Genomic DNA, 26,991 nt, shown 5'->3' with positions numbered 1-26,991 from the left:
AGAAGCCTGGAGCTTAAAGCATAGAAGTTTCTTCAGCGCAAAAATGACTAAATTGGTGAAGTTGTATCCTCATTTGAACTTTAACTTTATTGACCATTAATTTCAAACACAAATTATCATTAGCTATAATTCATTGTACATATAAATAACATTTTCATCAGTTTTTGAGTCCCTTCCTTTGCAGTATATCCATCCATTTCTACCGCTTTTCCCTTTTTATTTTATTAGTATTTCTTATTGTAATCAGCCTGACCTAAGCATTGATAATTTTTGTAATTAACATACTTTGATATCATTTGAAAAAGTTGTGAACTGAAAGTAGGTTAGATATAATTGACAACAGCAAGATTACCAAGTCAATGTTAGTATTTGCGTGGGCTCCAGGCAGCTCTGTAGTGAAAAGTTGGGCCCCGAGGTGAGATAGGTTAAGAACTCCTGCTATATGTGATAATATATATATTTGCATTTTCAGATATTAAAGTTGAAAAGATATGCAATTGCACACGACACCTGCAATTTTTCGGGTTCTAATATGAAGTACTTTGATGCACATTATTGCCAGGCTTTTTCTCGCCATATAAAATGATTGATTGATACTTTTATTAGTAGATTGCACAGTACAGTACATATTCCGTACAATTGACCACTAAATGGTAACACCCCAATACGTTTTTCAACTTGTTTAAGTCGGGGTCCACGTTAATTAATTCATGATAAAGGCCTACTGAAAGCCACTACTAGCGACCACGCAGTCTGATAGTTTATATATCAATGATGAAATATTAACATTGCAACACATGCCAATACGGCCGCTTTAGTTTACTAAATTGCAATTTTAAATTTCCCGCGGAGTTTCTTGTTGAAAACGTCGCGGAATGATGACGCGTGTTAGTGACGTCATTGGTTGTCGCGGACATATCAGCCCAAACGTCGTCTCTTTTCATCGCATAATTACACATTAATTTGGACATCTGTGTTGCTGAATCTTTTGCAATTTGTTCAATTAATAATGGAGACGTCAAAGAAGAATGCTGTTGGTGGAAAGCGGTGGATTGCAGCTGCCTTTAGCAACGAAAACACAGCCGGTGTTTGTTTGTTTGTTTGTTGTGAAGCTTTAGCGAACATGTTTCTCTACCACGTCAACCAGCAAGTTTTTGGATGAAAAAATTGTGATATTAGGTCGGCTCTTAATCGGGAAGTCCTCCTGCAGCAGCTGTCATTTTGGCTCCTCCATTGGCTTGAGACACTGGCAGTCACCGCACCCCTCGGACTTTCAGGTATGACTTTATAATCTCACTAAAACGCTAGTAACACAATAAGCAGATAAGGGATCTTCCAGAATTATCCTAGTAAACGTGTGTAATAACATCTGAATCGCTCCCATTGCACTCGCCTTTCTTTTTCTAGTGCTTCACTCTAACTTTCCTCATCCACAAATCTTTCACCCTCGCTGAAATTAATGGGGAAATTGTCGCTTTCTCGGTCCGAATCGCTCTCGCTGCTGGTGGCCATGATTGTAAACAATGTTCAGATGTGAGGAGCTCCACAACCCGTGACGTCACGCGCACATCGTCTGCTACTTCCGGTACAGGCAAGGCTTTTTTATTAGCTAGCAAAAGTTGCGAACTTTATCGTGGATTTTCTCTACTAAATCCTTTCAGCAAAAATATGGCAATATGGCGAAATGATCAAGTATGACACATAGAATGGACCTGCTATCCCCGTTTAAATAAGAACATCTCATTTCAGTTGGCCTTTGAATGCGATAGTGCCAGATGTGGCCCCTGGGGCCTTGAGTTTGACACCTGTGAGCTGTACTATCAATATTTTTCCTCAAAGTGTGATAATTTTAGGTGTCTGGTAATTTGTTATTTCCCATCTGGCAACACCGATTCACACCAGGCAGGGGGATAACGGACCAAGATAATTTCGGCAAAATAGCAATTTTTTTTTTTTTTTAAATGTTCAAAGAATAAGAATGGTAGCTTGTTTCCAATCTAAATTGTAGACCACTAACTAGTGCAGCTGTGACTCCTACAACAACTAAAGATTCGATTCCCAATTCAACATGATTCTTCATTTAAACAGATTCTCTCAATATATATTGTATGGTAAAAAGATAGCAAAATATTTTCAAAACAGGTTACCACACAAACAATAGATATGAACCGATTCCAACCGAGTGCAAATAAAATTGTTTTTTTTTTTTCTTACCACTCCTACCAATTAGGGACATAATCACCAATTAACTTTATTTTAAACATAAGTGCTAATTACAAATAGGGTTCACAAGCATCATATAATAGAAACTGCGGCCCCAAAAAACAAAAAACACACTAAGAGATCACATACCCTTTTGAGCCCTATACCATCAACAAAAGGTAGAGAAAAGTGGCGTTGCAGTGCATTCTGGGACTTGTAGTATAGCTATGCATCTGGCTAGTGCTAATTAATGCATGGTCCAAATAAAGGTCATGTTTAGTACACAATGTTAAAATTACTATCATCAGTGTTCATTTAGAGAGTGCCAAAATTAAATTTAAGAAGGCTTAAGTTCCTTAAAAATGTCAAAACATTGTTTCATAGACACACACACAGGTGAATTAGATTTTGCTAATGAAGAAAATCAAATTGACCCCTAAAAAATACTGAAAATGCAGACAATATTTTTCTGTTCTTTGCAAGTTATAAATTCCCATTTTTTAGATGTGGATCATGTGATTGTTTTCCAATTCCCCAACTTAATTCATCAATTAACTCTGCGTTTTGCACTCAGGTGTGAATATCTCCTCCATTGCTGTGTTGTCTTTAAAAGTAACCATATCAAAACTTACATGTCCTCGTCGGAGGTTTGGACTTTGAGTTGAGAAAGCAAAGCTTTACAGAGCTTGTCTTGATCAAGTCTGACCGCGCCGCTGACTGCAAGTCTTATGTTGGAGGCCACGCCTTCACACACCTGCTTGAAATCTCCACACACAGCAAAAGGGGGGGATTCAACATGTTGCATTTATTTGCGTTTATCCCCCAGGAGGTCTGACAAAACTCTCTGGAGGAATAAAACCCACACGGTGGTTGTGATCCTCGCTAAAACAAACAATGTGAGGAGACAAAGGTGAGGGACTGTGGCTAAAAGGGCCTCCCCTTAAAGTCCTGCAAACGCCTACAAAGCCGAGGCGCTCGTGTTGGCGCACGGGCCCCAAATTTGCTCCCTGAGAGCACGGGTGATGTTGGAGTACTCCGCCCGTTTTGTCATCATCCCCAGCAGCATCTTCAGGATGGCCTCAGACTCCGGCGCCATGTTGCACTTGTCCCTGCAGCAGCAGCGGTGCGTCACTCGGAACTCCACCCCCCTGTAGGAGACCGCCTGACGGGCGCCGCACAGCTCGGCGTCCACGCAGCCCTGTGAGGACAGTGCGTGGAAGGCGCCGTAGTGACCCCTGGAGGCGGCGCAGCGCTGGCCGGGCACACATTGGGTGGTGATGTTGGGACATGAGCCCTCTTTGGGCTGCAGGGGGCAGAAGTAACACAGCAGGGGGTCCAGGCTCAGCACTGGGAGGAGCAGCGCTGCGGTCAGCAGGACGGAGGTCAGGCTGCAAGGACATCACACCTTGTATTAACGTTAAAGCGGCAGGTTAAGACAGTGCACGTGTGTGTTGTTCACCTTGGGTTTCTTGGTGCTCCCATTTCTGTGTGATAGACCCCCTGCAGGTGTGATGTGCTTGAGAGCTCCAAATAGCGGCCCAGCTACTGATTAGCAAGCAGCAACAGGTGTGTTTGAAGGTCATTTATACACCAAGGCACACACAAGCTGCACAAACCCCACTGGTTGTGTGTTTTTGTGCTATGGAATTGGACAAAAAGTCCAAACTTTTTCCACTGAGGGCCGCACTCTGAAAAATCAAAGCACGCGGGGGCCAAGTTGATATTTGTTCATTTTCAGAACCAATACAAAATACACTTTTTTTTTTAATTGTTGGGGCTCCCTCAAGTTAGGTCTTGAGGACACAGAAGGGTTTTAGTCTCAAAAAAGGTTCAAAATAAATGATATATTTTTTTCATAAAACCCTCGAATCGCTACTTCATTATTTGTTTTACTTTTTATGAGCTTTTTGTCGAAACCCTATTTTTTGAGGCAAAATACAGAATACACAATATTTTTCCCAAAAATATTTTCAAAGTGAAATATTTAATGTGAATTAATTGGATCCGTAAATAGGTCAATAATTCATAGCAACATTTATTTGAATTTATTATTATTATTCTTTTTATTCTTTTTAGCAAAGACAGTTATAAAATTCCACTAAAATCCTTAGGGATCCAAAAGTGCCCCACTCATAAAAAGATCATGCTTTTTTGATATTTTTTTATTTTTCATTCAACACTCAAATCTCTATATCAGCTTCAGATAATATATTGTAATTGGTTTAGTATATTCATAATAACAATCAATAATATAATTAGAATAATTAGTATTAGTATATAATTAGTATGGAATTTTTTTTCTTCTAATTTTCATATTTTTCATGTTTTTATGTTTGTTGTATTTATGTCCTTTTTGTCCTTAAATCAGTCAATAATTTATAGCAACATTGATATTTATTCATTATTATTTTTTGAGAAATTATTTTAAAAAATGGTGTTATTAGAGTCTGAATGTGAGTGTGAATGTTGTCTGTCTATCTGTGTTGGCCTTGCGATGAGGTGGCGACTTGTCCAGGGTGTAACCGCCTTCCGCCCGATTGAGGCTGAGATAGGCGCCAGCGCCCCCCGCGACCCCGAAAGGGAATAAGCGGTAGAAAATGGATGGATGGATGGATTATTTTTTGAGAATTTATTTTAAAAAATGGTGTTATTAGAGTCAACAATGCAACTTTTTCTCGTTGCATTTCACCTATTTGCTCTTTCATTCCACTTTTTAATGTTTAAAAAAAATATATATTTTAGTATTTTTATAATGATGTGCTGCGGGCCGGTAAAACATTAGCTGCGGGCCGCAAATGGCCCCCATGCCACACTTTGGACACCCCTGGTATATAAGAAACAGTATATCCTAAGCCAGAGGTGTCACACTCCTTTTCATTGAGGGCCAATTTAACATGAATTAAAAAAAAAACTACATTTATAAGGATTACTGCTAGGTCAAACTCGCTTCCCAAAACAATTAGCGTATGCTTAGTATTACCGTTGGTATTAAAGTTATAGTACCAATGATTGTCACACTCACTCTTGGTGTGGCGAAATTATTCTCTGCATTTGACCCATCCCCCTTGTTTAAGAGCTATTCAGTAGGATTTAAGGTCCAAGCTTACATCACACTCAAAATTTTACTGCATACCTTTGGTAAGTGCCGGCATGAGAAGAGGTTTTAAAATAATTAGCGCATGCTTACTTTTACCGCATGCCTTCAGTAAGTGCAGGAGTGAGAAGAGGAATACGGTATATATATATATATGTGTATATATATATATATATATATATATATATATATATATAAATATATATATATATATATATATATGTGAATATATATATATATGTGTGTATATATATATATATATGTGTATATATATATATATATATGTGTGTGTATATATATATATATTTATGTGTATATATATATATATATATATATATGTGTATATATATATGTATATATATATATATATGAATGAATGAAATAATGTTTATTTCGGTCATATAATCAATCAAATCAAATCAATCAACCATTGTGTGTGATCAGTTTTACAGTACATGTTATATGTATACAATAGTGCACATTTACACATAAAAGAAAAGAAAAAGAATGACCAAAAAAGGAATAGGCTGAAGCCAAAGCTTATATTTGCCTATCCTATACCTTCACAGAAAATTAGATTGCCTGGAACATCAACATAAAAAAATAAATAAATCAAAATAAATGGGATGTAAGTAATTGTGACTATATTTTATAATTTTCAATTATTTCACCTTTCAATGTTTTCTTAAACCTTACCAAAGAAGTGCATGTCTTCAGCTCATCACTGAGCTTGTTCCACAATTTAACTCCTAAAACTGTAATACATTTGTATTTTATATTTGTTCTCGCTTTACCCATTTCAAAAATCGATATCCCCCGTAAATTATAGTTTTCTCCTCTTAAATGAAATAGCCTGCGAATACAAGCTGGAAGGCTGTTGTTCTTTACCCGAAACATAATTTCCATTGTTTTTAAAAACACAATGTCGGAAAATTTTAACACATTTGAACTCATAAATAAGGGATTGGTATGTTCATAGTAGCAGGCTTTGTGTATTATTCTAATGACCCTTTTTTGAAGTTTTATGATTGGGTCTATGTTTGTTTTATAAACATTTCCCCAAATTTCAACACAATACGTTAAATATGGAAAAATAAAAGAATAATACAACATATGCAGGCATGTCTTATTCAGCATGTGTCTTACTTTATAAAGAATAGCAATAGATTTGGATATTTTTCCTTTTATATATTCAATATGCGGTTTCCAACACAGTTTATGATCAATTATTATTCCCAAGAATTTAGTTTCATATACTCTATCAATTTCTACATAATTTAACTTTAATTTTGCTTCACAATTTGTCCTTGCACCACTAAACACCATAAATTTAGTTTTCTTATCTTTTAATGATAACTTATTAATATCAAACCATTTTTTTAGTTGAATTAACTCAACCTCCATTATCCTCAACACTTCCTTCAAGTCTTCTCCTGAACAATATACATTTGTATCATCTGCAAACATAATAAATTTCAATTTATTAGATACTGAACAAATATCATTTAGGTAGAGTATAAATAACTTAGGTCCCAATACCGAGCCTTGTGGAACACCACAAGTTACTCTTCTTGGCTGTGATTTAATCTTATTAATTTCCACGTATTGATATCTGTTACTTAAATAACTACTTAACCACTGTTGCGAAACACCTCTTATGCCATATTTTTCCAATTTCTGCAGAAGTAAGGAATGATCGATTGTGTCAAAAGCTTTACATAAGTCAATAAATACTCCAACGGTGTGTCGCTTTTTTTCTATTGCTGTAGCTATGTTTTCTACAAAGTCAATCACCGCTAGAGATGTAGATCGATTACTCCTGAACCCATACTGATGGTCATTCAATAGCTCATGTTTGTCAATAAACCTATCAAGTCTATTTACAAATAATTTCTCAAGAATTTTTGCAAATTGAGGTAGTAAGGACACTGGTCTGTAATTTGAGACCATATGTTTATCACCATTTTTATAAATTGGAATAACTTTTGCGATTTTCATTTTGTCAGGAAAAATTCCAGTTGATAAAGATTTATTGCATATATAAGTAAACGGCTTCAGGACACAATCCATCACTTCTTTAACAAGTGACATATCCATGTTGTTACCATCCACAGATTTTTTTATTTTTAAACTTTCTGACCACTTCTGACACATCACTTTCACAAACTCCACCAAGAAACATTGAATTGTTTATGTGAGATACAGGCTTTAACTTTTTCTCATGCTTCATTTTTAAATTAATATTTTTTGCCAAATTTCGGCCAACATTCACAAAAAACTTATTGAATTCCTCAGCTATTTCTTCTATATTTTCAATAATTGAGTTGTCATCTTTTACCAGATATGCTGTAAAATCCTTATTGCTAGATTTTTTAATCATAGTATTAAGCACATGCCAGGTTTCAATTATATTATTTTTATGTTTATGCAGCACTTGTTCATAATAGTTTTTTTGTTGCAGCCTCATGATAGATGTCAATCTGTTTTTATACTTTTTATATTTGTCCTCATTTTCCTTTGTTCGATTCTTAATAAATTCCTTGTAAAGTCTTTTTTTTTTTTACAGGCTTTTACTAAACCCCTTGTTATCCATGGTTTCCCCCTCGTTTTAGTATTTTGCTTATATTCTCTCAATGGACAATGATGGTCATAAAGTGTCAGAAATATATCCAGGAATGTATCATATGCTTCATTGGTATCCTCCACAAAAACATTTTGCCAGTCTTGATTTAAAAGATCAGCCTTGAATGCATTAACTGCTTCTGGTGATTTTATTCTAACAAAAATATTTATTTGTCTTTTTGTTTGTAAGTTTGGCTCGTTGTTCATTTGGATCACTGTAAAAACAGGCAAGTGATCACTTACATCAGTCAGTAAGAGTCCACTTTTCCTCTTCCCATCAAATACATTTATAAAAATATTATCAATTAGTGTTAGGCTGTCCTTTGTTATTCTGCTAGGTTTTACAATTAGTGGAAAGAAACTCAAGCTAAACATAAGATTAACAAAATCAGTGGTTTTCATGTGATCATTATATTTCATCAAATCAATGTTAAAGTCACCACAAATCAAGATCATCTTATCATTATGTTTTTCATATAACTCGAACATTTTCTTATTAAATTGATCAATGCATGTTCCAGGAGTTCTATAAATACAACTAATTAATATGTTTTTGGATCTTTCAACACTGATTTCAATAGTTACACATTCCATCAGATTGTCAATAGCAGTTGTCATGTCAGCAATCAGCCTACATTTGAGAGAGGACATCACAAACAATACAACACCTCCTCCCCTTTTGTTCATCCTGTTTTGCCAAAACATTTCATATCCCTCTAAACCATCCAGTAATTCCTTACTATCATTCAACCAAGTCTCTGAAATTGCTATTATGGTAAACCTTTGCTGTATTTGTTTAAGATACTCTTTAATTTTGGAAAAGTTACTGTAAAGACTCCTGCTGTTAAAATGAATGACTGAAAAGCCTTCCATTTCAACATTTGAATTCAACTGTTCTTCAGTATAATACTCACAGTCCACATTAGCGTCCTGATAGAAGTGAATATCTGGGTCAATGTAATTTTCTAACTCATAGCATTTATGATCATGAAAGTTGAAAGACTTGAATTTTGTGCAGCTCATTTGTTCTTCTGTCATCATGTTGGTTGTCCACACGGTTTTATGCGTGGTGTTGGGTATATGCCTCTATAGTCCAAGGTAAGAAAAAGTAAAAAAAACAACAAAAATAGTGTGAGAATTCCAAAAATAATCTCATCAAAAATCTCACTGTAGCTGTCCTCATCAAAAATAGAACGATCAAAAAAATGAGCTCGACAAAAGTGCAATTGTAACTGTCGAAAAAAAATTGAACAATCGACATTATCTGAACTGTTCAAGGTCTTCAAGTTCTCTCACCAGTATTATTTTAGCTTGCTCCGGTGTAGATCCATTCAGCTGAATGAAAACCTTGCAGTTTCTTGTCCATGTGGCTCCAATCTTATTGTTTTTCCTCAGGATCCGTGCTTCCCGTGCTATATCCGATATTTTCTTGGTCAGATGCTCGTTGATATACACCGCAGATCCCTTCAACTTTCTTCCTTGTCTCAGTAATTCCATTTTGTGTCTCCGGTTTACAAAGCGCACAAGGACTGAAGGCTTTGCTTTGTCTCTGCGTGGCAGCGCATGACACGCTGAGATGTTATTTGCATCCACGTGTATGTCTTTTCCTTTCAAAAATTGCAAGACTTGGTCCTCCAGAGTTTGCAGATCCTCTCTTTCTGCGTCCTCTCCAACATTCCTGCCCGCCGCAGCAGCTCGGGCATACGAGCGCGGTCTGATGTTTAGTCCCGTGATGATGACATCTTCCATCCTTGTGTACTGCTCCAAGTTCTCGACTCTCCTTTCAAGATCCGTTATTGTCTTGTCTTTTTGTCGAATTATTTCTTTGAGTTTCCTCACTTCATCTACAAGCTCCGTGAGCTTGCTTAGCTGCTGGGAGACGCTAGCCAGGTCCCCTGACATGAAGTTTAGCGACTTCCGTATTTCCTCTATGTCATTCTCCATCTGTGCACTCTTCTTTTGAGGAAGCATGACAAATATATATATATGTGTGTATATATATATATATATATGTGTGTGTATATATATATACTGTATATATGTGTATATATATATATATATATATATATATATATATATATGTGTATATATATGTGTGTGTATATATATATGTGTATATATATATATATATATGTGTATATATATATATATACATATATATATATACACATATATATATATATATATATATGTGTATATATATATATACTGTATATGTATATGTATATATATATATATATATATATATATATATATATATATATATATATATAAAGGGTGTGGGAAAAAATCGATTCGAATACGAATCAAATCGTTTACGTTGTGCGATTCAGAATCGATTCTCATTTTTTTTTTTAAATCGATTTTTTTTTTTTTTTTTTAATTTTTTTTTTTTTTTTAATCAATCCGCAGAACACACTGACAACACAGCAGATGTGGCATACAGTACACACTGATGGTTTGGACACACCTTCTCATTCAATGCCTTTTCTTTATTTTCATGACTATTTTCATTATAGATTGTCACTGAAGGCATCCAAACTATGAATGAACACATTTATGTACTTAATAGGGGTGTGGGAAAAAATTTATTCAAATATGAATCGCGATTCAGAATTGATTCTCATTTAAAATTTTTTTTTTTTTTTTTTTTTTTTTTTATCAATCCAACAAAACAATACACAGCAATACCATAACAATGCAATCCAATTCCAAGAGCAAAGCTGAGCCAGCAACACTCAGAACTACAATAAACAGAGCAATTGAGAGGAGACACAAACACCACACAGAACAACAAAACAAAAATGAATATTATCAACAACAGTATCAATATTAGTTATAATTTCAGCATAGCAGTGATTAAAAATCACTCATTGACATTATCATTAGCCATTTATAAAAATAAAAAAAAGAACAAAAGTGTCACAGTGGCTTACACTTACATGGCATCTCATAAGCTTGACAACACACTGTGTCCAATGTTTTCCCAAAGATAAAATAAGTCATATTTTTGCTTCCTTTAATAGTTAAAACAAATTTACATTATTGCAATCACTTGATAAAACATTGTCCTTTACAATTATAAAAGCGTTTTTTTTTTTTGCAAATCTACTACTCTGCTAGCATGTCAGCAGACTGGGGTAGATCCTGCTGAAATCTATGTAATGAATGAATACACAATCCTTTTGAATCGGGAAAAATATCGTCTTTGAATCGAGAATCGAATCGAAAAAAATCGATACATTATCGAACCGTGACCCCAAGAATCGATATTGAATTGAATCGTGGGACACCCAAAGATTCACAGCCCTAATATATATATATATATATATATATATATATATATATATATATATACAGACACACATTTTTTATTGTTATTTTGAAGAATTTACCTGAATGTGCTTGAACGATTTCTGTTCCAAATAGTTTAAAATGTCACATGTTAAATGTTGAAATATTAACAGTTTACTGTTCTGTGCCAACCGTATTTTCTCTTGTTTCATTCAAAATCAAACAGCAAAGTCAATTTGGCTGTCATTTGTTTTAATTATGAGACACAGTAGTGTCAAAATCATTATTTTTTTGTTCATGCTTGATATAAGTAATTATTACTTTGAAAAAGCAGTTTCAGACTTGTGTTGATGACACAGTTTTGCAAAAGTTGATATTCCAGTTTCAAGCATGTTTTACTCAATATAAGTCATCAAATCTCAGCAACAAGCTGTAATATCTTACTGACATCATTTAGGACCAGAACACTTAAAACAAGTAAAACCCTCTAACATTAGTGAGAATAATTATCCTATTAGACATAAAATAAGCAAATAACACCCTTATTTGAGATATTTAATCATACTTACATTTCAGTTTTTGCAGTGTATCTGTTACCTTTTATGGCACACTTACAGTACGGACAAAAGCTTTAGCGTCACGTGTATAGGAAGGCAAAATGTCAGATGTATGTCTCTACTCAACTCAAGATCTTAGAGCAGGGGCGCCCACACTATTTCTGCAGGCGAGCTACTTTTCAATTGACCAAGTGGAAGGGATCTACCTCATTCAAATATATCATTTATATTTATTTATTTATGAAAGAGACATTTTTGTGAACAAGTTAAAGGTGTTTAATGATAATACAAGCATGTTTAACACACATAGATTCATTTCTTTTATGAAGACAAGAATATAAGTTTGTGTATTACCTGATTCTGATGACTTGCATGGATTGGAATCAGACAGTAGTGATGATAACGTCCACATTTTCAAAACGGAGGAGAAAAAAAGTCCTCCTTTCTGTCCAATACCACATGAAAGTGGTTGCTTTTTGCCATCTCATTTGTCCAACTTCCATACGCCTTTTTATACACTTTACAAGAAATAAATTGGCGCAAAACTCCGTAGCTTGCTAGCTTGTGTGGACTACCTTTCTGAGACTCTTATTTTGTTAGCGTAGGCAGGAGGAAGCAGCGCTTTTATTGTGATGATAGGAACTGTGCAGGCTTCACGGTGGGAGAGGGGTTAGTGCGTCTGCCTCACAATACGAAGGTCCTGCAGTCCTGGGTTCAAATCCAGGCTCGGGATCTTTCTGTGTGGAGTTTGCATGTTCTCCCCGTGAATGCATGGGTTCCCTACGGGTACTCCGGCTTCCTCCCACCTCCAAAGACATGCACCTGGGGATAGGCCCCTCCCACCTCCAAAGACATGCACCTGGGGATAGGTTGATTGGCAACACTAAATGGTCCCTAGTGTGTGAATGTGAGTGTGAATGTTGTCTGTCTATCTGTGCTGGCCCTGCGATGTCCAGGGTGTACCCCGCCTTCCGCCCAATTGTAGCTGAGATAGGCGCCAGCGCCCCCGCGACCCCAAAAGGGAATAAGCGGTAGAAAATGGATGGATGGATGGAACTGTGCAGTCCGTCTTTAGAGTTTTGACGGCAGGTACGGCGCGAGAGTCTTGAAATATAGAGTGTTTCTCGCCTTCCTGTCGGTCGTTTTTTCTTAATAATGTACTGGCAGCAGCCAGCGTCATCTCACAAGACCCTCGGGTGCCGTGGATGTCAATCAAGTGACGAACGTGACGTCTTGGCGAAGATTGGTTATCGCTAATTTTTAGGTCTATTTTTTTGGCGATGGGCCGACACACCCTCCGCCATCGACCGCTAGTTCGCGATCGACGTAATGGGCACACCTGGGTTAGAGCGCGTCTGTGGTCACTTTTATCTAGTGAAACATTTGTGAGGTCAGAGGTCAATCAATCAATCAATGTTTATTTATATAGCCCCAAATCACAAATGTCTCAAAGGACTGCACAAATCAGTACGACTACGACATCCTCGGAAGAACCCACTAAAGGGCAAGGAAAACTCACACCCAGTGGGCAGGGAGAATTCACATCCAGTGGGACGCCAGTGACAATGCTGACTATGAGAAACCTTGGAGAGGACATCAGAAGTGGGCGACCCCCCCCCCCCCCCCCCTCCTCTAGGGGACCGAAAGCAATGGATGTCGAGCGGGTCCAACATGATACTGTGAAAGTTCAATCCATAGTGGCTCCAACACAGCCGCGAGAGTTCAGTTCAAGCGGATCCAAGACAGCAGCGAGAGTCCCGTCCACAGGAAACCATCTCAAGCGGAGGCGGATCAGCAGCGTAGAGATGTCCCCAACCGATACACAGGCGAGCGGTCCATCCTGGGTCCCGACGAGCGGTCCATCCTGGGTCTCGACTCTGGACAGCCAGTACTTCATCCATGGTCATCGGACCGGACCCCCTCCACAAGGGAGGAGGGGACATAGGTGAAAGAAAAGAAGCGGCAGATCAACTGGTCTAAAAAGGAGGTCTATTTAAAGGCTAGAGTATACAGATGAGTTTTAAGGTGGGACTTAAATGCTTCTACTGAGGTAGCATCTCGAACTGTTACCGGGAGGGCATTCCAGAGTACTGGAGCCCGAACGGAAAACGCTGTATAGCCCGCAGACTTTTTTGGGGCTCTAGGAATCACTAATAAGCCGGAGTCTTTTGAAGGCAGATTTCTTGCCGGGACATATGGTACAATACAATCGGCAAGATAGGCTGGAGCTAGACCGTGTAGTATTTTATACTTAAAGTCACATCTTAAGTGCACAGGAAGCCAGTGCAGGTGAGCCAGTATAGGTATATATGTATGTATATATGTATATAGAGGTATATACAGTATAGGTATATATGTATGTATATATGTATATAAAGGTATATACAGTACAGGCGTAATGTGATCAAACTTTCTTGTTCTTGTCAAAAGTCTAGCAGCTGCATTTCGTACCAACTGTAATCTTTTAATGCTAGACATGGGGAGACCCGAAAATAATACGTTACAGTAATCGAGACGAGACGTAACAAACGCATGGATAATGATCTCGGCGTCTTTAGTGGACAAAATGGAGCGAATTTTAGCGATATTACGGAGATGAAAGAAGGCCGTTTTAGTAACGCTTTTAATGTGTGACTCAAAGGAGAGAGTTGGGTGGAAGATAATACCCAGATTTTTTTACCGAGTCACCTTGTTTTATTATTTGGTTGTCAAATGTTAAAGTTGTATTATTAAATAGAGGTCGGTGTCTAGCAGGACCGATAATCAGCATTTCCGTTTTTTTGGCGTTAAGTTGCAAAAAATTAGCGGACGTCCATTGTTTAATTTCATTACGACACGCCTCCAGCTGACTACAGTCCGGCGTGTTGGTCAGTGAGAGAGGTCCTGTCTGCTCACAAGCTACTGTTGTTCATCCCCTAAGAGTTTATTAGTGTTGAGGTCAGGGTTCTGTGGTGACACACCAGAGATGTTAAAGGGAAATGTTTAAAGTTTTACAGTATTTTAAATATATGTATATATGCTTGTGTGTGATAGTGTGTATAAGTTTAATATATATAATGATACAACCCATCTATCAATGTGCATGTTGAGTGATTTAATGGTACATTTTTATTAATTCTTTCTCATGAAATACATCTAGTAGACAGCAGACAGCAGCAGCAGCTTTATTTTGTCCATTCTGACCATGTACAAGACACATAAGAACTGAAATGACATTTTCGGCACAGTCCCGCTAGAGCAGACATACGTTAATGGGGTGGACAAGACGGGACCGCCAACGGATCAGCCGCTTATGGCGCTCCTTAAAAAGGTGAGAAAAAGGTGACATTGGGAGAGGGGGAAGAGTAAAATAAATATCAGTCTAAGGCTAGACCCTCAGGAGGGGTCCAGACTGAGTCCAAGGAAAAAACCTCACATAGCATGGCACACATAAACATGGTACATGTAATCACACCAACTTGCAACAGAGTTGCTACTATAAAGTGCTACTCAGCCATCCACAACCCCAGAGGAATTAAGCGGTGGTGAAGGCGTTGATTTGGGGAGGGGCGTGTGCGTGCATGTATGCCCAATTAACTTGGGTGAGATGTGGAATGTTTTTGTGGACTGGGGCCGATCTCAAGTTCGACACCAGGTGTTGTTGGAAAAAAAGGAAGGTCAAAAGCGTCCATCTTTGAGGAGTCCTCGGGGGAGTTCTTCAGAACAAGCCTGTTCCTGATTGCCTCAAGGCCATTCGACAGAGTCAAATTGTAGATTAAGATGTTGTTTTTCTCGAGATGACTAAATAGTGATTTGCCTTCTCTGTGTGTCCGTGCTGGATTCTCCAATTCCAATTTCATTATTCCTTCTCAGCAAGCTTCTCCAAGATGAGATCCATTTTGCGATTCAAATCAGAAATCGCTCCAGTCTGTGTTCCCACAGCCCGACCCAATCCTTCCTAGTACCGGTAAAAGTTTTGGACACACTTGCCTAGAACGTTGCTGCATGTGTATTACACGTATACCCCAGTAGATAATACAGTTTTTAATTTCAGCATTGCCCTTCAGCTTACTATACAGGCAAACCTGACATTTCTGGTTAATACTTGCACTGATTTCCCCAAATACTGTATATTCCCATCAATTTTCCTTAACTTTGAATACTCCTGGTATTTTTCCACCCTCGTCTCAATATTTTTGAGCACATTAGACAGCCATATAGTAATGAATATGCCTTAAATATTATGGACACATTTTTACCTTCTTTTCTCTTCAACATGTAGTTGTTGTTTCTCATTACACCATTGGTCTGATATAAGTGGATATTCCCTCCTTGCACAGCAGTTCCTGCAGGGCAGAAGATTCTAGATGAGCTGATCATATTCTCATACTCATGCAGATCCCAAGTACAGATCAACAGGTACCTAAGAAGTTCATTTTGCATAATATTGGCGGCGCCATTTTGTTGTCCTTATACACACACCATAGTAACACTTGTATCTCTGACTACGGTGACCTTAAAGGGTCGACAATCCATCAAGCGGTGCGGCTTCAAAGTCATACTAAAACATTTTGACCAGGGGTCTTAGACACGCAGCCCGCGAGACGTTTTTTTGCGGCCCCCACCTTAATATGAAAGTTTAATGTTAGTGCGGCCCGTAATTTTTATATGAATGGCGCTTGACAGCGTTGTGTTATTTGGCTCCAAAATGGCTCTTTCAACGTTCTGGGTTGCCTACCCCTGCATTAGTGGAAAAGCGGCAAATGAGTGACGTTGCCATGGAGGCGAGGGTTTTCTTACGTGCCTGGCTGCAGTCACACCGCGACACCTGTCCGTCAGTAATAGCAGTCCCAATAACCTGGACCAATTCAAACCATTATTATTTTTTTTTTGTTATTTTTTAATTTGCATTGCCTCACACGATGAACACTACATATACATACTGGATAATACTCACTTTTTTGCGCTCGCTATCCCGGTACTATTATCTGTCGACCGCCGTGTTGCTGTAGAGAGGAAAAGCGAAACGACACACATTGCAGAAATAACATTATTCTTTGTGCGTGGGCTAAATACAAATATATTCCACAACCCCAAACATGTCTTTTTCAAAGCCTTCAGTGAAGAGAAGGGTTAGTGATGAGCAAAGATAATTCCAGGAAAAGTGGGAGATGCAATATGTCTTTGTTGAACACAGGTCAATATATCTTATTTGCACAGAGAAAGTTGCATTGCACAAGAGATACAATTTGAAACGTCATTATACAACTAGACATGCTAAGGAATATGCTAAAACATTTTTAAGAAATCTTATCATGGGGCCCAGACTCTGCGTCCAGTGGCCCCCAGGTGAAGTGAGTTTGAGACCCCTGATTTTGACGGATTTTTGAGTGCCGTGTGTAATGTTTTTTATCTTCAGTGGAACATATGATGTTTTGGTGGTGTTTACTGGCGTCATTTTGCAGTCTACATGTATCTCTTATGTCTGACTGCCATCTACCGTTCACACTTTTCATTACACCATGTACCAAATAAAATTGCTTCGAGGTCGGTAAGCACAACCAGAATTATTCCGTACATTAGGCGCACCGGGTTATAAAGTGTATTGACGATTTATAAGAAAAGGGAAGGATTTTAAGTCTGCTTTATAGTCTGAAAAATACAGTATGTTATCATTGCTGCTAAATATTTCCTACAGCCAACTCTTCCTCGCCGTCCGGTGCACCATGTTTCCAGGCATGGACTTCCTCTGCAGGGTCGTAACTGTACACCGGAATCAGTCTGTGGCGGAGCTCGTCTAACCTGACGCAAAGAATGTCCAGAATGACTGTCTTTGAATAATCTTCAAGTATTGTGAGTATAGCAACAAAAAAATACATCTCACCTCATTCTCCTTTTGATATAAAGAACCTGAGGGTGTGCAAACATCGATGCAGTCATGTGATTGACCACCAAAGAAGAAGATAGGTACAGGTTCTTACCAAGGCTGCCAAAAATCCAATCAGTGTGAGGACGACAACAGGGATGACGGCGGCGTAGGCAACAAATCCGCTGTCGGTATTTTGAGGTGAAATGCGAGGAGTGGTTTGGTTGGGATGCATTTTCATTTGCTTACTCTCCTCCTCCATACCCCCTGCTGGGTGTGCGGCCTCCACATTGCACCTTTGTGACACATTCAGTGACGGGCCGTGGCCTCATGACACTTTAGTGTATGGATATGGAGTGTGGAGGACATTGCTTCCTGCTGAGGAAGGCCTTTGGACAGAGAACGAAAGAATCATCCGTAGAAACCTGGTACCAACCTGTTCGATAACATTCCTGATGAAGGAGTGCAGCGGCTTTGTTTTCATCAGACGAGGAAGTGATTACACTTAATGAAAGTGTACCTTTTTTTTAATTATAGTATTTGTACGGTAACAAATGGTTGTGTATATTTCAGTGGTCACAACATTACACTGCAAAAACTGAAATCTAAGTAAGAGTAAATATCTTAAATAAGGGTGATATTTGCCTATTTTCTGTCTGATTAGATAATTCTTCTCACTAAGCAGATATTATGTCAGAGTGTTTTACTTGTTTTAAGTGTTTTGGTCCTAAATGATCTCAGTAAGTTATTACAGCTTGTTGCTGAGATTTGATGACCTATATTGAGTAAAACATGCTTGAAACTGGCTTCACGGTGGCAGAGGGGTTAGTGCGTCTGCCTCACAATACAAAAGTCCTACAGTCCTGGGTTCAATTCCAGGCTGAGGATCTTTCTGTGTGGAGTTTGCATGTTTTCCCCGTGAATGCGTGGGTTCCCTCCGGGTACTCCGGCTTCCTCCCACCTCCAAAGACATGCACCTGGGGATAGGCCCCTCCCACCTCCAAAGACATGCACCTGGGGATAGGCCCCTCCCATTTCCAAAGACATGCACCTGGGGATAGGCCCCTCCCACCTCCAAAGACATGCACCTGGGGATAGGCCCCTCCCACCTCCAAAGACATGCACCTGGGGATAGGCCCCTCCCACCTCCAAAGACATGCACCTGGGGATAGGTTGATTGGCAATACTAAAAAAAAATCGGCCCTAGTGTGTGAATGTGAGTGTGAATGTTGTCCGTCTATCTGTGTTGGCCCTGCGATGATGTGGCGACTTGTCCAGGGTGTACCCCGCCTTCCGCCCGATTGTAGCTGAGATAGGCGCCAGCACCCCCCGAAACCCCGAAAGGGAATAAGCGGTAGAAAATGAATGGATGGATGGATGCTTGAAACTGGAATATCAACTGTTGCAAAGCTGTGTCATTAACACAAGTATAAAAGTACTTTTTCAAAGTAATGATTACTTATTTCAAGCATGAAAAAAAAATCATTGGGTCTCATAATGGACTATGCTGTTTTATTGTGAATGAGACAATCGAACATAGATACTCCTATAGTAGTACAGTTGGCACAGTACGGAAGAACTGACGGTTAATATTTAAACATTTAAAATGTGACATTTCAAACAATTTAACGAAAATAGTTCATGGACATTCAGATAAATTATTCCAAGATAAAGTAATAAAAAATTTGGCCGGGGGGCTGTTTATATGCGCACTAATTGACTGAAAGAGCACACACTTGGTGCGATGATGTCTGCTTAGTGAGAAGAATGATCTAATCAGACAGAAAATAAGCAAATATCACCCTTATTTGATACATTCAATCTTACTTAGATTTCAGTTTTTGCAGTGTAGGAACCTGACCCCCTCATTATCTCACTGGCTCCTGTGGCACTGAAAAGGCAGTGTCACTGGGGCCCTGTTCTCGATAAAAGTTGCAATTGAACAATATATTTATCTTTAAATCGTTTACTACAAAACATGCATCAAGTTTGACTTAAGAAAAAAACACTAAATGGTCCCTAGTGTGTGAATGTGAGTGTGAATGTTGTCTGTCTATCAGTGTTGGCCCTGTGATGAGGTGGCGACTTGTCCAGGGTGTACCCCGCCTTCCGCCCGAATGCAGCTGAACATGCTGAAGTCCTTAGTATTTGCACCTGGCTCGCTGACAACATACTATCCATACACTTACGTAAAACGCATTCCATCTTATTTGGGTCCCACATCAATCTTAAGAAGGTCAGTGGCTTCACTATAAAAGTGAGTGACGTTGTTATCACCAGGAAAGATGAGGTCACCTATTTAGGTTCCATTCTTGAGCCTAATCTTTCCTGGGATGAAATGGCAAACAAGGTAATCAAAAAGATCAACCAAAGCATGACACATTAGTGATGTTTGTAATTATTATTATTTTTTTTTTTTTAAAGGCCTACTGAAATTAGATGTTCTTATTTAAACGGGGATAGCAGGTCCATTCTGTCTCATACTTGATCATATTGCCATATTTTTGCTGAAAGGATTTAGTAGAGAACATCCACGATAAAGTTCACAACTTTTGCTCGCTAATAAAAAAGCCTTGCCTGTACCGGAAGTAGCAGACGATGTGCGCGTGACGTCACGGGTTGTGGAGCTCCTCACATCTGAACATTGTTTACAATCATGGCCACCAGCAGCGAGAGCGATTCGGACCGAGAAAGCGACGATTTCCCTATTAATTTGAGCGAGGATGAAAGATTCGTGGATGAGGAAAGTGAGAGTGAAGGACTATGGAAAAAAAAAAGACTGCAGAGCGATTCAGATGTTATTAGACAAATTTACTAGGATAATTCTGGAAAATCCCTTATCTGCTTATTGTGTTACTAGTGTTTTAGCAAAAGTCGGAGGGGTGTGGGCACGAGTGTGGTGACCGCCAGTGTCTCTGAGGGAAGCCACGCTTCTCGGCGAGGCGAAGTGAAGACAGCCATTCGGGCCAGGTTGAGATTTTTTTTCTCCCCTCCTCCATCCCACGTTTGGGGGTGGCCGGCCGGAGGAGGCAAGAGAGTCCGCAGCTGCCTCTTCGACAGGTGCACGAGGAAAGACGCAAGCTCTCCGCTCATGTCTATGGTAAGTGCCGACTTATTACCACCATTTTCTCACCAAAACCTGCAGGTTGACATGTGGTAGGGAACCATGTACGCTCGACCGCTCTGTTCCATAGTAAAGCTTCACCATCATCTTTCTGGAATGTAAACAAGGCAACACCGGCTGTGTTTGTGTTGCTAAAGGCGGCCCCAATACACCGCTTCCCACCTACATCTTTCTTCTTTGACGTCTCCATTATTCATTAAACAAATTGCAAAAGATTCAGCAACTCAGATGTCCCGAGTACTGTGGAATTATGCGATTAAATCAGACGACATATCTGTGATTGGGGCTGGAACAAAATGTCCGCTACAATGCGTGACGTCATGCGCACGCGTCATCATACGTGTCATCATTCCGCGACATTTTCAACAGGATGTTTCGCGCAAAAATTTAAATTGCAATTTAGTAAACTAAAAAGGCCATATTGGCATGTGTTGTAATATTTCATCATTGATATATAAACTATCAGACTGCGTTATCGGTAGTAGTGGCTTTCAGTAGGCCTTTAAGTACAGTATTTCAATGGCTGGCCCTGCTTTTGCCCGGTGTAATACTAGTAATCCTCCACTAGAGGAAGTATTGTCATTGTTGTGGACAGGGGGCGGAAGTGGGAGGAGCCAAGAAAAAGCAAACAAGTGTTCAGGTTCGACTCGCCGAGCGTGATGTGCTGCTAGTCTCTGAGGCACGTGACCCCGAGCCCGCTTCAATGTAAGTTACTAATCTTATTTCTTTCAAGTCTTCTAATCTAATGCTGTTTTTAATACGTGGCTACGCGTTTGTCATACTTTGCCCGTCTGAAATTGTATGAGATACTACTACATTGGAAGTTGTAATATTTCCTTAAAATTGTGCGTCTTTCATGTGGCTGCCATGTTTTTAAACATGTCAACAAAACATGTTTTTTTAAACATGTAAACAACACAGAATAAACAACACAGAATAGTCCAGACATTGGCGCCCTGCAACATTCCTGGTAAGATTTGAAATGCTGTTACTGATTAATCAAGAGAAGGGTGTCCAAACTTTTTCCATCGAGGGCCGCGCACTAAAAAAATTAAAGCATGGTGGGGAATTTTAATATTTTTAATGTTCAAAACCAGGCCTGAACAATTATTTTGACTCGGGGGCCACATTTAGAGAAAAAAAATGTGTCTGAGGGCCGGCATATCTAATAAAAACCCTATTTCCATATTAGTTGGGAAATTGTGTTACATGTAAATATAAACAGAATACAATGATTTGCAAATCCTTTTCAACCCATATTCACTTGAATATGCTACAAAGACAAGATATTTGATGTTCACACTCATAAACGTTATTTTTTTAGAATTTCATGACTGTAACATGTGCCAACGTAGTTGGGAAAGGGCATGTTCACCACTGTGTTACATCACCTTTTCTTTTAACAACACTCAATAAACGTTTGGGAACTCAGGAAACTAATTGTTGAAGCTTTGAAAGTGGAATTCTTTCCCATTCTTGTTTTATGTAGAGCTTCAGTCGTTCAACAGTCCGGGTTCTCCGCTGTCGTATTTTACGCTTCATAATACGCCACACATTCTCGATGGGAGACAGGTCTGGAAAGTACCCACACTCTTTTATTATGAAGCCACGCTGTTGTAACACTTGTCTTGCTGAAATAAGCAGGGGGTTCCATGATAACGTTGCTTGGATGACAACATATGTTGCTCCAAAACCTGTATGGACCATTCAGCATTAATGGTGCTTTCACAGATGTGTAAATTACCCATGCCTTGGGCACTAATACACCCCCATACCATCACACATGCTGGCTTTTGAACTTTGCGCCTATAACAATCCGAATGGTTATTTTCCTCTTTGTTCTGGAGGACACCACGTCCTCTGTTTCCAAATAAAATTTGAAATGTGGACTCATCAGACCACAGAACACTTTTCCACTTTGCATCAGTCCATCTTAGGTGAGCTCGGGCCCAGCCAAGCCGGCGGCGTTTCAGGATATTGTTGATAAATGGGTTTGGCTTCGCATAGTAGTGTTTTAACTTGCACTTACAGATGTAGCGGCCAACTGTAGTTACTGACAGTGGTTTTATGAAGTGTTCCTGAGCCCATGTGGTGATATCCTTTACACACTGATGTCGGTTTTTGATGCAGTACTGCCTGAGGGATCAAAAGTCCGTAACATCATCGTTTACGTGCAGTGATGTCTCCAGATTCTCTGAACTTTTTTATGATTTTACGGACCGTAGATGGTAAAATCCCTAAATTCCTTGCAATAGCTCGTTGAGAAATGTTGTTCTAAAACTGTTCGACAATTAGCTTACAAATTGGTGACCCTCGCCCCATCCTTGTTTGTGAATTACTTAGCATTTCATGCAAGCTGTTTTATACCCAATCATGGCACCCACCTGTTCCCAATTAGCCTGCACAACTGTGGGATGTTCCAAATAAGTGTTTGATGAGCATTCCTCAACTTTATCAGTATTTTTTGCCACCTTTCCCAACTTCTTTGTCAGATGTTGCTGGCATCAAATTTTTAAAATTAATGATTAAATGCAAAAAAAAAAAACGTGTCTCCGTTTTAACATCAAATATGTTGTCTTTGTAGCATAGTCAACTGAATATGGGTTGAAAAGGATTTGCAAATCATTGTATTCCGTTTATATTTACCTCTAACACAATTTCCCAACTTATATGGAAACGGGGTTTGTAGATTTTCACTGAAGACATCAAAACTATGAATGTTTTGTATTCTAGTTTCTTCAAAATAGCCACCCTTTGCTCTGATTACCGCTTTGCACATTCTTGGCATTCTCTGGATGAGCTTCAAGAGGTGGTCACCTGAAATGGTGTGGTTGAAGCTCATCGAGAGAATGCCAAGAGTGTGCAAAGCAGTAATAAGAGCAAAGGGTGGCTATTTTGGAGAAACTAGAATATATAACATGTTTTCAGTTATTTCACCTTTGTTTAAGTACATAACTCCACATGTGTTCATTCATAGTTTTGATGTGACAATCTACAATATAAATAGTCATGAAAATAAAGAAAACACATTGAATGAGGAGAAGCTGTGTCAAAACTTTTGGCCAGTACCGTATTTTGGGCTGCAAATGGCCCCCGGGCCACAATTTGGACACCCATGATCAAGAGCCTCAGCTTCTGTCATAAATTGCTGTCTCAAGATCTGATCATCTGATACTTTCTTGCAGTGTTTCCCACAATGAATTATTCTAGACCCTTGACTAGAATATAATGTAATGGAGCCATCTGCACCACCATACTTCCTACCACGTGGATCGCCACATCACCCATCCTATGGACCAACAAATCGCCAATCTCTTGGACCACCACCTGTACCACCTCGTAAAACCATCCAAAGACAAAATGCAAACATCTTCACCCCCTCAGAATCTCTGACTGAAGATGAATCGCATATTTACGAGGATATTGATTTTTTGTCCAATGAACAACTGCCTCAGTCTCAGCCTGAGCCGCCAAACCCCCTCAGGGCTCAAGGAAGTCTTAAAGATGCCGTTGACAAAGGAACACATAAACCGCCACTAGCCCCTCGTCCTCCCGTCCGAGTCCCGAACACAAATTTGCTCGTGTCCCCTCCCATAATCCCCAGGCACCATGAGTTGCTTGGCCACAGGTTCTCCGTTGACCTGAGTGTTCCTGGCCACAAACTGAGCCGCTCCAACACACAGACTGATGGCGTGGTGATGGTGAGTACCATAAAGAGTTTATATAAAGCAAAACAAAAAGGATGATGGAACATCAGTCCTAAATACTTCTCTTGCACATCAGGATCAATGGACCATCAAACTGATCGATACTCCACAAGGTAGCACCAGAACCATGGCTGCATTTTGCCAAGCAGCATCCAAGTATGTAATAATGCCTTCTTTGTCTGTCCACCAAAAAGCCTGTAATATTTATACCGGTGCTTCTTAACCTGGGTTCGATCGAACCCCAGGGCAGTGGTTCTTAACCTTGTTGGAGGTATCGAACCCCACCAGTTTCATATGCGCATTCACCCAACCCTTCTTTAGTGAAAAAAAAATCTTGTTTTTTTTCAAATTCAAGACAAAGTTAGATGTTTTTGGTAACACTCTAGAATGGGGGACACATTACAAGTAACAAAGATTTCATTTAGTTATTTGGAGAGAAGTGGAACATATTCTAAGTGATAAAGACTTATTTTAGAGTTATTTGGTTAGGGTTAGTGTCAGGGTTAGGGTTATACTATAATAAGGCCATGCCGAATCAGGCATTAATAAGTACTTAATAATGACTAGTTAAGAGCCAATATGTTACTAATTTGCATGTTATTAAGCAACTAATTAATGGTGAATATGTTCCCCATACTAAAGTGTTACCATGTTTTTTTTAGTGGTGCACCAAATGAACCGTGCATGAACATCACCTTGTTCAAACAACAAAACCAACACAGTGCATAAACTCACAACAAAATACCCACCTGCAAATCAGTCAGCTGTTTCCGTATCCGTAAGTTTGTATTTACACAATGAGTCGGGTGTGTTTTGACCTCTGCCGAACCCCTGAGGCCGACTCACCGAACCCCTAGGGTTCGATCGAACCCAGGTTAAGAACCACTGCCCTAGGGGTTCGGTGAGTCTGCCTCAGGGGTTCAGCTGAGCCTCCTCCGCTGTGTTCAAGACACACCAGACCCATCCATCCATCTTCTTCCGCTTATCCGAGGTCGGGTCGTGGGGGCAGCAGCCTAAGCAGGGAAGCCCAGACTTCCCTCTCCCCAGCCACTTCGTCTAGCTCTTCCCAGGGGGATCCCGAGGCGTTCCCAGGCCAGCCGGGAGACATAGTCTTCCCAACGTGTCCTGGGTCTTCCCCGTGTCCTCCTACCAGTTGGACGTGCCCTTAACACCTCCCTCGGGAGGCGTTCGGGTGGCATCCTGACCAGATGCCCGAACCACCTCATCTGGCTCCTCTCGATGTGGAGGAGCAGCGGCTGTACTTTGAGCTCCTCCCGGATGGTAGAGCTTCTCACCCTATCTCTAAGGGAGAGCCCCGCCACCCGGCGGAGGAAACTCATTTCGGCCGCTTGTACCCGTGATCTTATCCTTTCGGTCATGACCCAAAGCTCATGACCATAGGTGAGGATGGGAACGAGGAGTTCAAGTACCTAGGAGTCTTGTTCACGAGTGGGGGAAGAGTGGATGGTGAGATCGACAGGCGGTTCGGTGCGGCGTCTTCAGTATTGCGGACGCTGTATCGATCCGTTGTGGTGAAGAAGGAGCTGAGCCGGAAGGCAAAGCTCTCAATTTACCGGTCGATCTACGTTCCCACACCAGACCCATGAATTGATTAACGTAGACCCCGACTTAATTAAACAAGTTGAAAAACTTATTGGGGTGTTACCATTTAGTGGTCAATTGTACGGAATATGTACTGTACTGTGCAATCTACTAAAAAAAGTGTCATTCAATCAATAAATCAATCGTGGAAATAAAAACATCTCCCTGTCGGGGTATCTAAACTGTAAAGTTAACATTTGAATGACAATAAAAAGGAAGTCTAAGTATTATGGATACCCCCCAAACAACGGTCCCTCTAATTTTACATCTAATTTGCAAGTGTGTCATTTGTTGTGAGTTCATGCACTGTGTTGGTTTTGTTTTTTGAACAAGGTGATGTTCATGCATGGTTCATGTTGTGCACTATTTAAAAAAAAAAAACATATAACTTTGTCTTGAATTTGAAAATAAAAAAAACATTTTATTTTTCACTAAAAAGGGTTCGGTTAATGTGCTTATTAAAACCGGTGGGGTTCGGTACCATCAACAAGGTTAAGAACCGCTGATTTATACGCATTTGGTTTTGGTAAATTAACAGAATTGTAAAATAAATGGTGTGAGTGAATCATTTTTGTTTGACATGTAGAAAAGGTAGTCTTATATCAGCTCTGTTTTTCACTCGTTGAATGGCGTAAATGGACCCTGTTCCTTAATCTTGTTGAGCATATGCTGAAACAAATAATCCATGACCATGAATAAGAATGAAACGATAAACATAGATGATAACCGCCACAAAGCCCCCGATAATTAGTATTACAGATTTAAAATAAATTAAAGCTGCAAGCAGCGTTGGTCGGGTCCGCCTTTGGCTGCTGCCCCCGAGACCCATGGCCGGATAAGCGTTAGAAGACGCCTTGGAGCCACTATTTTGAGAATCTAATGCATTGTGAAAGTAATGCAGTTGTTGTATTGAAGTGAAAATATTAAACTTCCTGTTGATTTTT

At 39.5% G+C, this 26,991-nt stretch overlaps 3 protein-coding genes across 5 annotated transcripts in view; 1 reads left to right on the top strand and 2 right to left on the bottom strand.

Annotated features, from left to right (window-relative positions):
• LOC133563840 (protein Bouncer-like) overlaps positions 1-3,816 on the bottom strand; it is a 9,969-nt gene extending 6,153 nt beyond the window's left edge. Inside the window, exons 1-2 of the mRNA XM_061918105.1 lie at positions 3,662-3,816; positions 2,835-3,590 (exon numbers count right to left, since the gene is read on the bottom strand). Coding sequence (XP_061774089.1) covers positions 2,835-3,007 — 173 coding nt within the window. The 5' untranslated portion in view covers positions 3,008-3,590; positions 3,662-3,816. The remainder of the gene's footprint in view (positions 1-2,834; positions 3,591-3,661) is intronic.
• An 11,101-nt stretch (positions 3,817-14,917) lies between these two features.
• LOC133563839 (small integral membrane protein 29-like) lies at positions 14,918-18,028 on the bottom strand. Of its 3 annotated transcripts, XR_009809133.1 has the most exons (5): positions 17,730-18,027; positions 17,633-17,658; positions 17,445-17,550; positions 16,549-16,754; positions 14,918-16,094 (listed from the first exon to the last, which is right to left on the bottom strand). XR_009809133.1 is itself a non-coding variant. In XM_061918104.1 (4 exons), the coding sequence occupies exons 1-4, from the start codon at positions 17,874-17,876 to the stop codon at positions 16,044-16,046; spliced, it is 330 nt and encodes a 109-aa protein (XP_061774088.1). In that variant the 5' UTR covers positions 17,877-18,024; the 3' UTR covers positions 14,918-16,043. The 3 variants fall into 3 exon arrangements, 1 of the variants encoding a protein (XP_061774088.1); XR_009809132.1 differs by having other exon boundaries at positions 16,549-16,606; positions 16,706-17,550; positions 17,633-18,028; XM_061918104.1 differs by lacking the exon at positions 16,549-16,754 and having other exon boundaries at positions 17,730-18,024.
• A 3,311-nt stretch (positions 18,029-21,339) lies between these two features.
• The window catches only part of LOC133563536 (phosphatidylinositol 3-kinase C2 domain-containing subunit gamma-like), a 74,971-nt gene continuing 69,319 nt past the window's right edge, over positions 21,340-26,991 (top strand). The window contains exons 1-3 of the mRNA XM_061917706.1: positions 21,340-21,443; positions 23,924-24,439; positions 24,522-24,601. Of these exons, the coding sequence (XP_061773690.1) occupies positions 23,972-24,439; positions 24,522-24,601 (548 nt within the window). The 5' untranslated portion in view covers positions 21,340-21,443; positions 23,924-23,971. The remainder of the gene's footprint in view (positions 21,444-23,923; positions 24,440-24,521; positions 24,602-26,991) is intronic.

The sequence above is a fragment of the Nerophis ophidion genome, linkage group LG12 (genome assembly GCF_033978795.1).
Source record: "Nerophis ophidion isolate RoL-2023_Sa linkage group LG12, RoL_Noph_v1.0, whole genome shotgun sequence".
NCBI lineage: Eukaryota > Metazoa > Chordata > Actinopteri > Syngnathiformes > Syngnathidae > Nerophis > Nerophis ophidion.
The sequence above is the reverse complement of the archived record's forward strand: the minus strand, read 5'-3'. Positions and strand labels throughout refer to the sequence as shown.

Bases quoted from the DNA above. Each gene is read 5' to 3' on its own strand.
- LOC133563839 (XM_061918104.1), bottom strand. From the start codon at position 17,876: ATGGAGGAGGAGAGTAAGCAAATGAAAATGCATCCCAACCAAACCACT. The intron at 17,551-17,632 runs GTGAGATGTATT...TCTTTGCGTCAG, and splicing joins TATATCAAAAGGAGAATGAG to GTTAGACGAGCTCCGCCACA. The intron at 16,095-17,444 runs GTAGGAAATATT...TCTGCCCTGCAG, and splicing joins ACGGCGAGGAAGAGTTGGCT to GAACTGCTGTGCAAGGAGGG.